The sequence below is a fragment of the Arvicola amphibius genome, chromosome 4 (assembly GCF_903992535.2).
Source record: "Arvicola amphibius chromosome 4, mArvAmp1.2, whole genome shotgun sequence".
NCBI lineage: Eukaryota > Metazoa > Chordata > Mammalia > Rodentia > Cricetidae > Arvicola > Arvicola amphibius.
Window position 1 is genome coordinate 20136357 of NC_052050.1, and position 12646 is coordinate 20149002.

At 47.1% G+C, this 12646-nt stretch overlaps 1 protein-coding gene across 2 annotated transcripts; it reads right to left on the bottom strand.

Annotated features, from left to right (window-relative positions):
• Nucleotides 1-1816: 1816 nt before the first annotated feature.
• Nucleotides 1817-12638, bottom strand: Rundc1 (RUN domain containing 1). 2 transcript variants are annotated; one of them, XM_038326338.2, is made up of 5 exons: nt 12106-12638; nt 7162-7320; nt 5664-5862; nt 5006-5122; nt 1817-4227 (listed from the first exon to the last, which is right to left on the bottom strand). In XM_038326338.2, exons 1-5 carry the CDS (start codon nt 12613-12615, stop codon nt 3362-3364), a joined length of 1851 nt encoding a protein of 616 aa, XP_038182266.1. In that variant the 5' UTR covers nt 12616-12638; the 3' UTR covers nt 1817-3361. The 2 variants fall into 2 exon arrangements, with proteins under 2 accessions (XP_038182266.1, XP_038182265.1); XM_038326337.2 differs by having other exon boundaries at nt 1817-4230.
• Between the last annotated feature and the right edge of the window lie 8 nt (nt 12639-12646).

The following is a 12646-nucleotide window of genomic DNA, read 5'->3' on the forward strand; positions in this document are numbered from 1 at the left end:
GGAGGCAGGATGATCAGTTCAAGTTCATGCTTAGCTACATAGCAAGTTTGAGGCCAGCCTTGGCTACATGAGAGCCTTTCTGTAAAACCAAACAAAATCAACCAGAGTTGTGGTGGTGGTGGCACACGCCTTTAATCCCAGCACTCGAAAGGCAAAGGCAGGCAGATCTTTGTGAGTTCGATGCCAGCCTGGTCTACAAGAGCTAGTTCCAGGACAGGCTCCAAAGCCACAGAGAAACCCTGTCTTGAAAAACAAAAAACAAAACAAACAAACAAAAAAACCCAAAAAAAACAAAACAAAAAAAAACCCAACCAGAGTATAAAATACTTTAGAAACCTGAAACCTGTTTTATTGTATTTTTTTAAATATGTTTGTTTTTGAGACAGGGTCTCTCTGTGTAGCCCTGGCTGGCCTAGAACTCACTGTGCAGACCAGGCTGGCCTTGAACTCTGAGATCTAGCTACCTGACTCCACCTCCCTAGTCTTGGAATTAAAGGCATGTGCTGCTAGGTCTGGCTGCTTTAAAAATCTTTAAGAATGCTATGCTGCAGAGATTACCTTTCTGTCATTGTGTGTGTATTATATACACTTGCTTTTGTTTTTGAAGATGGGGTCTCTATGTGGTCCTGGCTGCCCTGGAACTCACTGTGTAGACCAGGCTGGTTTTTGTTGTTTCTTTTGTTCTCTGTGGTTGTTTGTTTGTTTGTTTTTTATAAATCTGGTTTTTTAACATTTATTTATATGTTTGTTTATTTATTATGTAGACAATATTCTGTGTGTATTCCATGCATGCCAGAAGAGGGCTTCAGACAGTATTATAGATGGTTGTGAGCCACCATGTGGTTGCTGGGAATTGAACTCAGGACCTTTGAAAGAGCAGGCGATGCTCTTAACCTCTGAGCCATCTCATCCGTCCTCTGTGGTTGTTTTGAGAGAGGCTTCATTACATAGCCTTGACAGGCCTAGAAGTCACTATGCAGACAAACTAAAGCTTGTGGCAATTCTCCTGCCTCCTCAGTGCTGGGACTACACTTGTAAGACACTATGCCTGCCCCTCCCTTTTTAAAAGTTACATTTATTTTAGAGTTTGTATGTGTGTATGTGTGCATATGCCATGGCACGTGTGGAGGTCAGAGGACAACTTGCATGAATTGGTTCTTTCCGCCATCAAGCTTGGTGGTGAGCGCCTTTTCCTGCTGATCCACAATCTCACAGGTCCTTATTTTCTTTTTCTTTTTTTCTTTTCTTTTTTTTTTTTTTTTTTGGTTTTTCGAGACAGGATTTCTCTGCAGCTTTTTTAGAGCCTGTCATAGGTCCTTATTTTCCTTCACGTCTCATGTGTCCCAGGATAGCCGCAAGCTTGTGGCAACATTCCTGTCTCTGCTTTAAACTACCACACTCTTGCCGGTGTTGTTCTTGAAAGTTTACGTGGTTCAGGTTAGCTTCAAACCTGAGCTCCTCCTTTACCAAGTGCTGGGTTATAGGCATGTGCCACCATGCCCAGCCCCATGGCTCCTTTTCATTTCATGCTATAGACTATCCCAGTTCTCACTCACCCTGAACACTGACAGCCTGCCGAGTGGACTTTACAGTGCCAATTTACAGAAGCAGCATGTGTGACAACACCCACTGCAGTGTTGCTGCTATAAAACCAGGCAGAACCAGGACACATACAGACCAAACTGCCACCAAATCCTGACTTGATCCAGGGCAAAGGGAAGTAGATAGTTCCGAAAGAAATACTGACCTAATACATGGGCTGGTAGCACTAGAGAGACTTAGAAGCAGAGGGAAGCTATGGGCTTTGTAGAGAAGCTACACAAAATACTGTAATTTTATTACTGATCACAGATATATCATTATTTACGATATTTTACAATTATCTTTTTCTTTTTCTTCTGGGGAGCAGTGCTGAGGATTGAGAAACAAGGCCTCAGACACGCCAGGCAAGCACTCTACCACGGAGCATTATCTCAAGCCCCGAACACTATAGTGTTTCATAGGGAATCTCCATGTATTTCCATGAAGTGTCAATGATGCATCTTAAGTGCCATGTTACTGAAACAAGTTGACGTGTACTCCACAGGAACAAAGTGCAGGTGCCAGTTCGTGAGTCCTGGAGCGTGTGCCCAGTGCAGCTGAAAGACAAGCCTCACTTTGACAGACGCATGGATGTGTGGTCTGTATCGAGATCAGTAGAAATTCCTGGCCCTGCTGCTGAGCACACTGCAAGATCAGACTTTCCCATCAGCCATTCTTCTGGACAAGCAGTGCCAGCGGGTGGGTCACAACCCAGGGGGCTGGGCCACCCATCACCATATGTACTGTGTGTTTTTGTGACAAGGATTGCTTGGATGCTTTCACTTCCGAAGACTGTGTCAGCCTGGAGGGGCTCTAGAGAGTGTTCCTGCTATCTGGGAGGAGCACTATCTGTGTGGGAGGGGCTCTAGAGAGTGTTCCTGCCATCTGGGAGGAGCACTGTCTGTGTGGGAGGGGCTCTAGAGAGTACCTGCCATCTGGGAGGAGCACCGTCTCTGTGGGAAGAGCACCCCAGCAGGGAGCTCTCTGTTCTCATCTCACACTCAGTTAAAACTCCCTTAGAAGAAAGGGGAATCTGAATCCCTGACTGGAATTACCGTTCTGGCCCCAGGGCTCTCACAGCTGCTTCTGAAGAAGACGGCTCCCAACTTAACTAGCAGGAGCCTCAGGTATCTTCCACTCCCTCATACAGTGACTTGCTGCCATGAAGAGAATGCTGGGCCCAACCTGCATTTTCTAACAGTCAGACGTGCTACTGTGAGTTGGGCATTAGCTATGTATGGTAACTGAGTTTGTTAACGCAGCTCCTACAGAGTGGACAGCGCACTGTGGTGAGCTAGGGGCCCGCGGGCATTTTCTGCTTGCTTTAACGCCCTCAGCCCTGACTGCGCATGCTCTCCACCCACCGTTCCACTGAGCAACACCTCTAGCCCTGACACTGCTTTTTAGATTTTATTACACTTATTTGTGTTTGGGCAGGGACACACAAGTGCCACAGTTCATGTGTGGAGGTAAGAGGACAATTTGTACCATGTGGGTCCCCAGGATCACTCAGATTGATTGCCAGGTGTGACGGCAAGCCTCTTTACCTGGCGAACCATCTCTTGGTCCCCTGACACTCACTATTTCTGGTGAGTCTCTGGCACATCTTCCTAATTTGCTAAGAGAAAACCAGACTTCGCCTCCATTGGGCTGACCACCTAAAAAGGGTTTAAGGAAAATGTCTCTACCCTCCATCTAACTCCCCAGCTTGTACTCTAGAACTCTGGGACATCTACCTATTCAGAGCAAGGTGCATGGGGGGTGGGCGCTAAGGTTCTCATCAAAAGGCATCTTTGATGTTCTTGAGCTGGCGCACAGCCAGATCTACAGGAAGGCTGAACTTGAGGCTGCTGAGGCGGCTGAGCAAGTTGAGGGCACTCTCAAATCCCGTGTGGGCCATGTAGCTCCAGGGCTGGTAATGGGGCTCAATGAGGGACCCTGACTTGCAGATGAGGTTTACCCAGGACACCAGGCGCTGCTCATTCAGCGCCATGCACACCAACGCCTTCAGCTCCGAGTCAGCGCTGCGCTTGAAAGGGTCGTGCTCTGTCAGCACCAGGTGGATGGCTGTCAGAAGGCTCTGCTTGGGGGTCACAGCACTGCCACCCATTACAGGAAGGGCAAAGGACTGCGAGAGCTTCCGGGCCGGGGATTCCACGTAGGCACGGCCATTCTTGGCATGATAGTACTTTACAAAGAGCTCCCAGGGGTGCATGGTCTCAGGGGCTGAGGAGAAGGCTGGCAGCAAGCAGGCAATGGGGGCCATGACAAGGCTCATTCCAGAGGAAGAGGCGTATAGCCCATGGGCCAGCAGGTCCCGCACAGCCATGGTCAGCTCCTTCCGCACGGCCATGGTCAGCTCATCCTTGCCTCCTAGAGAGAGGTCCTGAAGGTTGGCCGAAGTAATGACACAGTCATGTGGCTGATGTCGCAAGGCCAGCTGCTTCACTCTGTCTACGGACACTTCCAGCCTTTTCAGTAAGGGGGAGTAGTCTCTGTCTGCCTGGCCTCTCTGCCACAAGGTTTGAGGGATCTGGCCTGTGGCACAGCCCAGCTGGCTAACAGCGAAGATCTGGAGCACAGCCAGCGCTCGGCGCATCAGGTGCAGCCCCGTTTCCCGGACTCTCTTCACATCTTCTGCCTTTGCTGCTTAGAAAACAGTGATTCATTAGAAAGAGATCAGAACAGTCAACAGATTACAGCTGAGAGCAAGCTTTGCTCTAAGCCACAGCACAGGTGCCCCGTGAAGGCAAGGATGTAGCTGGACTGACTTATTTTTGGCGGATGATACTAACTAGAATTGTGCAGACATCTATTTCTAGTATATAATTGAGGTTGTTTTTTTTTCCCCGCCCATGATCTTGCTACCATGGCAGTCATCACCTCTCAGCCTCCCCACCGCTGGGGTTTCAGGCACCACCATGTCATGGTGGCCTCGAGTTCTATCTTCCTGCCTCAGTTTCTCCAGTGGTAGGATTACAAGTACATGCCACCATTCTCGGTTTCTTTTTGTTTCACTTTTTGGTGCTCAGGATTAAATCTAAGTTCTACAACTCCATTCATGCCCCAAAGACACTGTGTGCCATTATTTCCTCTTCCCCATTTCTTTCTAAGACCCAAGCAATCATTCATTCATTAAACTTTTGTGTGTGCACATACATGCAAATGTGCAAATGCTCATAAGGTCAGAGGACAACCAGAGGGAGTCATTTCTCTCCTACCATGTAATAATCCTGGTGCTCCAACACATGTCCTCAGCCAAGGCAGCAAGCACCATTGCCTGTCTAGCCAATCTCACAGTCCTTTCTTTTTGCCAGACAGAATCTCGATGTGTAGTCCAGATTGGCCTTGAACTTCCAATCCTCCAGCTTCCACCTCCCACTTTCGGCTTCTGTAGCCTGTGCATTCTAGCAGCTGTACTTACTTGTGCCGGCTCCTGGGGGCTGTGAGCTGCTGCCCGGTCTGGTGGAGCTGCTTCCTGTCTTCCCGCTGGCCTTGCACTCACAGTGCCCACCTGTCTGCAAGGGGCTTCCCACTTCATCTGTCATCAGAAGTTACAAAACCAAGACACTTACCCTCTTCCTAGCAGATTTTTAGAGGGAAAAGGAATAGTTAATCGTGCCTACTCTATGACCAGAACTTCATAAATTGTGTTTCACTGTGTGAAAGGTACCTGGTACAGCATAGTTAGCTCAGTAAATATTAGCTTAGCAAGTGAAGAATGATTCATCCCCAGTGAAGAGAGTGAGCCCAAGAGGGGAGGAATCTGCTCAGGGACAAGAGGCCAGCAGTGGGCCTGAAAGACAAGCTTCTAGACAATGTTCTTTCCATTCTACTGAGGCATACATAAGGGGCCTTGTTATGCAGTCTAGCCTGGAACTCACTCTATATAACTCAGAGATCTGCCAGCCTCTGCCTCTCTACACTCGAGGACTAAAGGCATGGAGCACCACACCCATTTCAAGTCTTTGAAGTTCTCTTAAACACAGTGAGAACTGGTACTGGCCCCCCTCAGATGAGTTCTCAGACCACACAGAACTACCACACTGTTCCTGCTTCCTCCTCCCAGATGCTACTCTGACCTTGGATGAAGTTGATGAACATCTCAAGGTCTCGGATCTGGGTCTTCAGTTGCTCAACCAACTGTTCTTTCACCCGAGCTGGGTTGACGATCTGAGCCACAGCTGCATCCACACGCTGACGAAGCTCCTCGGTTGATAGGGAACTGATGTCCTCATTCAGATTCATGTCCAGTTTCTTTATTAACTCATCGATGATCACCTATCAAGACCACAGCAATGAGTATACCCTTTGCAGGTCTCAAGGAGGGCTAGGGAGGAGAATCCCAGCCAGGTTTCTATGTTCAAACATAAAAAAACCAACCAAACAAACAAACAAAAAAAACCATGGATCTTTGACTTCAGGAGAAAATGGCGCAGCTGCTGATTAAGATTAGGACAGGGCGTTAGAGATGGTTCAGCAGATAATAGTACTTGTTATATATATAAGCCTAGTAGCACCAGTGAGATCCGCAGAACCTACAAAAAGGTAGAAGGAGAGAACTGTGCTGTGGCATGTCTGCACCCACATTCATACAATAATTTAAAAAGAAAGATGAGGCTGGGCAGTGGTGGCCTATATAGCAAGTTAGAGGCCAGCCTATGCTATACGAGAGCTGTCTCATAAAAGCAAGCTGGGTGGTAGTGGCGCACACCTTTAATTCCAGCACTCAGGAGGCAGAGGCAGGTGGATCTCTGGGAGTTCAAGGCCAGCCTGGTCTACAAAGTGAATCCCACAGAGAAACACTGTCTCAAAAAAACCAACCAAACAACCAAACAAAACACACAGTTCCTTCAATCAGCAATGGTACCTCTCATGCACTGAGAACTTATCAGGTCAGACAACTTTCACCCATTAGAACAGGGTGAATGATTCAAGGTGGCTAAAGATCCAATAGAGTCATATTTGGGCTGGAGAGATGGGTCAGCAGTTAAGAGTATCGGCACTCTTCCAGAGGACAGGGTTGGCTTCCCAGCATCCACATGGCAGCTCACAACCTTTGTAACTCCACTTCCAAGGGCCTGCCACCTCCTGGCTTCCACAGCATTTCATGCTCATGGTATAAAGACATGTATGCAGGCAAAACACTCTTATACATAAAGTAAAAAGAAATAAAATCCCAAAAACTTCATATTTGCTATCTCTAAAGGCTTCCAAGTGAATATATATATGCAAGTATATATACATATAATGTATATATATATATGTATATATATATATATATATTCATTCTAAAGGCTTCCAAGTGAATAAATGTGTGTGTGTGTGTGTGTGTGTGTGTGTGTGTGTGTATTTTATTGATGCTTTTTATTGATGAAAACAAATGGTAAAGGAACTTTGGAAGGAAGGGAATAAGAAAGAGAGAGGGATTCCAGGAAACAGTAACCTTTCTCTCTGATTTGGACCTGGGGTTCTTGGTAAGGCCATGGGAGAAGTGCACTGGGGGACTATGCTGGAATACCACCAGCAGGGATACATTAACCATAAGAAATGCGGCAGTCGCCTCTGAGGTCTGCTCACCCGCTGTCTTTCCAAGACCACGGACTGCGGCAGGGAGTCATAACTGCCTTCCTGATAAGCAAAGGTTTCCAGGTCATCAAGCTGGGTCTTGAGCTGCAGAATCAGTTCTTTCTGCTTCTCCCTCTGGGTTTCCAGACGCTCTCGTTTTTCCTGCTCACTCTATGAAGAGAAAAACACTTGGGTCTATTTCACAGAAAAGAGAAGTCAAAGGCACTTTAAGACTCTCAGGCCAATAATGACCAGAAAAATATATAATGGTCCCAAATGAGTCGCTGGGACAATTGACAAGGCAAGTTCATCAGTAAGAATATACTTCACCCAGGGCAATTAATTATGTGTGTGTTTTCTCCTTCTTTTGAGACAAGGGTTCTCTGTGTAGCCCTGGCTGGCCTCGAACTCAAAGATCCACCTGCATCTGTTTCCCAAGCGCTGGAATTAAAGACGAGTACCACCATAGCCTTTACACGTGTGTTTTCTGAGAAGTGATTACCCTTCATTGGAAACAGGATACAAACACAATGAAGCCTTTTGTTTTTCAAAGCTCTACTCAGAGGAGAAAACTTAGGTAAGACGGCCTCCTGGAGTTAAAGATGTCATCTTCATGGCCAACCAACACAGTGTAACTGCTCACAGCTCTTTGCTAACGGATTTTGCAAAACAGCCTGGGGGGCGGGGAGGAATGAACCTGGTATGATGGCTTGTGAAGACTCAAGGATCAGAAGTTCAAGTCCAGCATGAACTTGTTGACTGAGGTTTCTATCCCACCTGGTCCTTCAGTCGTTCAGTCCCAAAGAAAACACAGAGGTCTACATTATTATAAACTGATTGGCCTATTATCTCAGGCTTTTTATTAACTCTTTTTTTTTTTTTTTTTTTTTTTTTTGGTTTTTCGAGACAGGGTTTCTCTGTAGCTTTGGAGCCTGTCCTGGAACTAGCTCTTGTAGACCAGGCTGGTCTCGAACTCACAGAGATCCGCCTGCCTCTGCCTCCCGAGTGCTGGGATTAAAGGCGTGCGCCACCACCGCCCGGCCTTATTAACTCTTATAACTTATATTAGCCCATAATTCTTGTCTGTGTTAGCCACGTGGCTTGATACCTTTTTTGGCTAGGCAGTCACATCTTGCTTGCTCTGTGTGTGGCTTCCTCTGTGTTTGGGTGACAACTGCAGAATGAAACTTTCCTCTTCCCATAACTCTGTTTGCCACCCTCTACTTCCTGCCCGGTTGCTGTCGCCCTGCCTATACTTCCTGCATGGCTACTAGCTAATCAGCATTTTATTAAAAGTAATACAAGTGACAGGATAAAAGACCACTGTCCCACAGCATGAACTAGATAGCTAGTCTGAGAATAGGCGGGGCTTCATGAGACCCCGTCTCAAAAACCAAAGCCTGGGAATCTGAGTATAGAGAAAGGCTTTATGTAGAGAGAAATCAACCAGCTTTCTGAACTTCCAAAGCTACTTGGGAAAGTTAAAGCTATTTCTGTAAAAGGAGAAACAATGACATGTACGTGCCTAAGGCATAGAAATATACAGAAGCCAAGTCACAGGGGTGGGAAGGTAACAGTGTGGCGTGTGGACATGCATGGAGTAGGTTTCTCTGAGGACAACCCCCTTTTCATGGCAGTTACCATGTAGCTTCTGTCTTTAAGTTTTTAGAAGCCCTTTACATAAAGTGATCAAGTCTTGACAATATATTCTTAGATATTGGGTCTCCATCATTTCTGAGTACAAATCCTAAACAAAACAAGAAAGCAGCCAGACATGACAGTGTACACCAGTACTCCTCAGTGAGTTTCAGGCTGTCTTAACAACAACCACTGAAAGAAAAACAATAAAACGACCAACCAGCCAAACAAACAAAAAACAAAGGAGCAGAGGCAGTAAATCATTTGTAGGCATAAAGCTGCATTTAAAACTAGGATTTACACAGTATTAAAGTTAACCTTAAAGCGGTACTTACCAAGCCCTCAAGAAGCAAGATATGAGAGAGAACAGATGAAAAACAGAGAATTAACTTTTTGTTCAACTTCTTAAAAAGCAATCCCCTTTCTCAATCCCCTTTCTTTAGCTTTTTTGAACATGACAGCAAGTTTCAGGACACTCTTCTGATCCTTTCTGAGTCTTCCTGCTTTTTATCCGAGCCCATTCTTTCTCAGCTTAGTAACTAGGTCTCTGTGGAATGCTTTCTCTGACTGTCTCCAGGCAGAACAGTCAACTCTTCCTCTGTTCTGTGTACACTGACTCATTACAGTATTTGTTTAGGACCTGCTTCTACTAATCTGTGAACTCCTGATGGGCAAAGGCCTTGACTTCCAACCCCAACACACCTAGAACTGTGCCCAATATGAGGTGAATTCTCAGTATGTATTTCCTTTCTTTCTTTTTTTTTTAAAAAATATTTATTTATTTATTATGTATACAATACTCTGTCTGTGTGTATGTCTGCAGGCCAGAAGAGGGCACCAGTCCTCATTACAGATGGTTGTGAGCCACCATGTGGTTGCCAAAATTGAACTCAGGACCTTTGGAAGAGCAGGCAACGCTCTTAACCACTGAGCCATCTCTCCAGCCCTCTCCTTTCTTTCTTAAAAAAAAAAAAATGTTTTTTTAATTTTATTTTATGTTATGGATGTTTTGCCCACATGTATGTCTGTGAACCACGTGAGTGCCTGGTGTCCACAGAGGCCAGAGGAGGGAGTCTAATCCTTTGGAATAGAATTTATAGACAGTTGTGAGCTGCCACGTTGATGCTGGGAATCAAACCTGGGTTCTCTGCAAGAGCAGTCAGTGCTCCTAATTGCTGAGCCATCTCTTCAGCCCTCAGTACGTATTTCTTATATGCTTTTGGAGTAAATTAGATACACAGTAACAAATTCCAAATAATGAACTCTGGCTGGAGGATGTTATCTAATCAGCCAAATGAGAAAGAAATAGTTCATCTTTGTCATCCCTTTGTGAAGTCAAGGAAGAAAGAAACCAGCTATAAAACCTGATTTGTTTCCATGACTACATCTGCCAAAGTCTGTCATCTGCTGTCGTAGTTACAGCATATTTGCTGGAGCTGAGCAAACAAATTTAATAGAGAGAACAAGAAGTTCTGGGGTAATGCAGGAAATAATGGATTTAACTTCCAGTATAAACTGAGATAAAGTTAAAGGTAATTTGGAGAGGCTTGGGATATAGCTACAAAGGTGGAGCGCCTGCCTAACATGCACTAGATGCTGGGTTCAGAGCCAAGCACTGGATAACTCGGTATGGTCCCCATGCCTGTAATCTCAGGTGGAGGCAGAAGGATGAGAAATTCAAGGTAAGGAACACGGAGCCAGATGCCCTGTGTTTCATTTCCAGATCTCACATTCCAAGGAGAGAGAGCTAACCCTTGCAAGTTGTCCTCAGACCTGCACACACAGGCTGTTACACCAGCACTGTGCTCCTGCACACACATACAGGCTGTTACACCAGCACTGTGCTCCTGCACACACACATACAAACTGTTACACCAGCACTGTGCTCCTGTACACACACATACAAACTGTTACACCAGCACTGTGCTCCTGCACACACACATACAAACTGTTACACCAGCACTGTGCTCCTGTACACACACATGGGCTGTTACACCAGCACTGTGCTCCTGCACATACACATGCACTCACCACTCACATATATTTAAAATAAAATACCACAAGATTATTCTATAGCAAGTTCAAAGACAGCTTTAGCTAGAGACCCTGCCTTAAAAAAAAAAAAAATCCAGGCCAGTAGTGGTGCATGTCTTAATCCCAGCACTTGGGAGGTAGAGTCAGACAGATCTCTGAGTTTGAGGGTAGCCTGGTCTACAGAGCAAGTTCTAGAACAGTCAGGGCTACACAGAGAAACCTTGTCTAGAGAAACAAAACAAACAAAACATCATGTCTGCACAGAACCTCCCATGCTGTTGTTCACTACTGAACTGGGCCTGGCCACAAGCAATTCTATCTATTCTAACTTACTTTTTTCCCAGACAGGGTTTCTCTGTGTAGCTTTGGTGACTGTCCTGGAACTCACTTTGTAGACCAGGGTGGCCTCGAACTCCTAACTTTGTAAGTCGGTGACTTAACAGCTGACTGCTCCTTGGGCACGGAGATATGAGTATGAAAAGGAAGGGGCTGGGAACAGTTCAGATTAACAAGTCAATGCCAACTACCGATAAGTTTTCCTGGCAAAAGCCACTTTCAGTGGTGTGGACTGTAATCTGCAGACTATGAAGGAGAAAGACAGCTTGTCTCCACACTCCTAGCTTCCAGAGGTGCTAAGTTTGTAAGGAACCTTCCCTTGTTTTGGTTTACAGAACTTCATTGCTTCTTCAGTGTACTGAAGAATACACTTGTCAGCCAGAGGCTCTATTCAGAGAACCCCGGATGGCAGCGCAGTTTGAAGACACTGCTAGGAATTCCTTTTAATCAGGTGTGTTTCCTTCCAGTTCCAAGAGAAGGTGTCTATTTACCAAACCTCTCACTGAGCTAGGACAGCATAAACAGTACAGCCTATGTACATGCCAAAAAAGCACGGGAGGGGTCGTTAAATTTAAATTTCCATGGGTTCCAATTCACTTCCCTTTCACTTGCCACTTCTCCCGTTCCCCATGCTCATCTATCAGCAAGTGCACAGGCTGGAGATAAATCTTATGGTAGAGCGTGTGACACACATACACACTTAAGTACCTTAAGGCGTGGGCAAGGCAGACGGAGGCAGCACTGCTCCCTTTACCCACTCCTTTTCAGTGCTCGCCGTGTATCTTTCTGCATCTTCCTGTCTCCAGCGTCTGTATCTTGCATTCACGTACCTATAATCCATCCAGCTTGCTCGCTCCTCACCCCTTCTGCCTCGGTCCGCGTCTGCATCACCACCCACATATGCCCTGCCTGTCCCATCCTCGGTCGGACCCAGCCCCAGGCGCTCACCTGGTCCTCGCCCCGCACTCGTGGTCGGTCCACCGGAAGCCCATCGCCTCCGTCGTCGCCGCCGCAGGGGTCTTCCAGCCCCTCATAACCCAGGACGTGAGGACAGCCGCGGAAGGCGAAGTCTTCGAGCTCGCGTAGGAGACGCTGCTGCTCCGCCGGCGCCCCGCGCACTACCTGGCGCAGGCGGAACTGCACCTGCGCGAAGTGCGAGGACAGCGCGAGCAGGGCCGAGTCCAGCTGCCGCCGCTCGGCTTGCAGTCGCCGCAGCGTGCGGACGGTCGCGTCCGGAGGAGAGCCCGGGGCCGCTCCAGGCTCCTCGGCTGCCGTCACCTCCGAGAAGGCGGCCGCCCCAGGCCCGGCCTCGGCCACCGCCCCCACTGGGGCCCAGCGCACTGCCTCGCACGGTGGCAGCGACTCCTCCTCCTCCTCTTCCTCTTCTGCATCCTTCGCCTTTGGCTCGACGGCCGTCACCCCAGTTGCCAGCTCCGTAGCCACTTCCACGGCCGCCATCTTCCCGGAAACGCCGCCGCACGTCATTCGT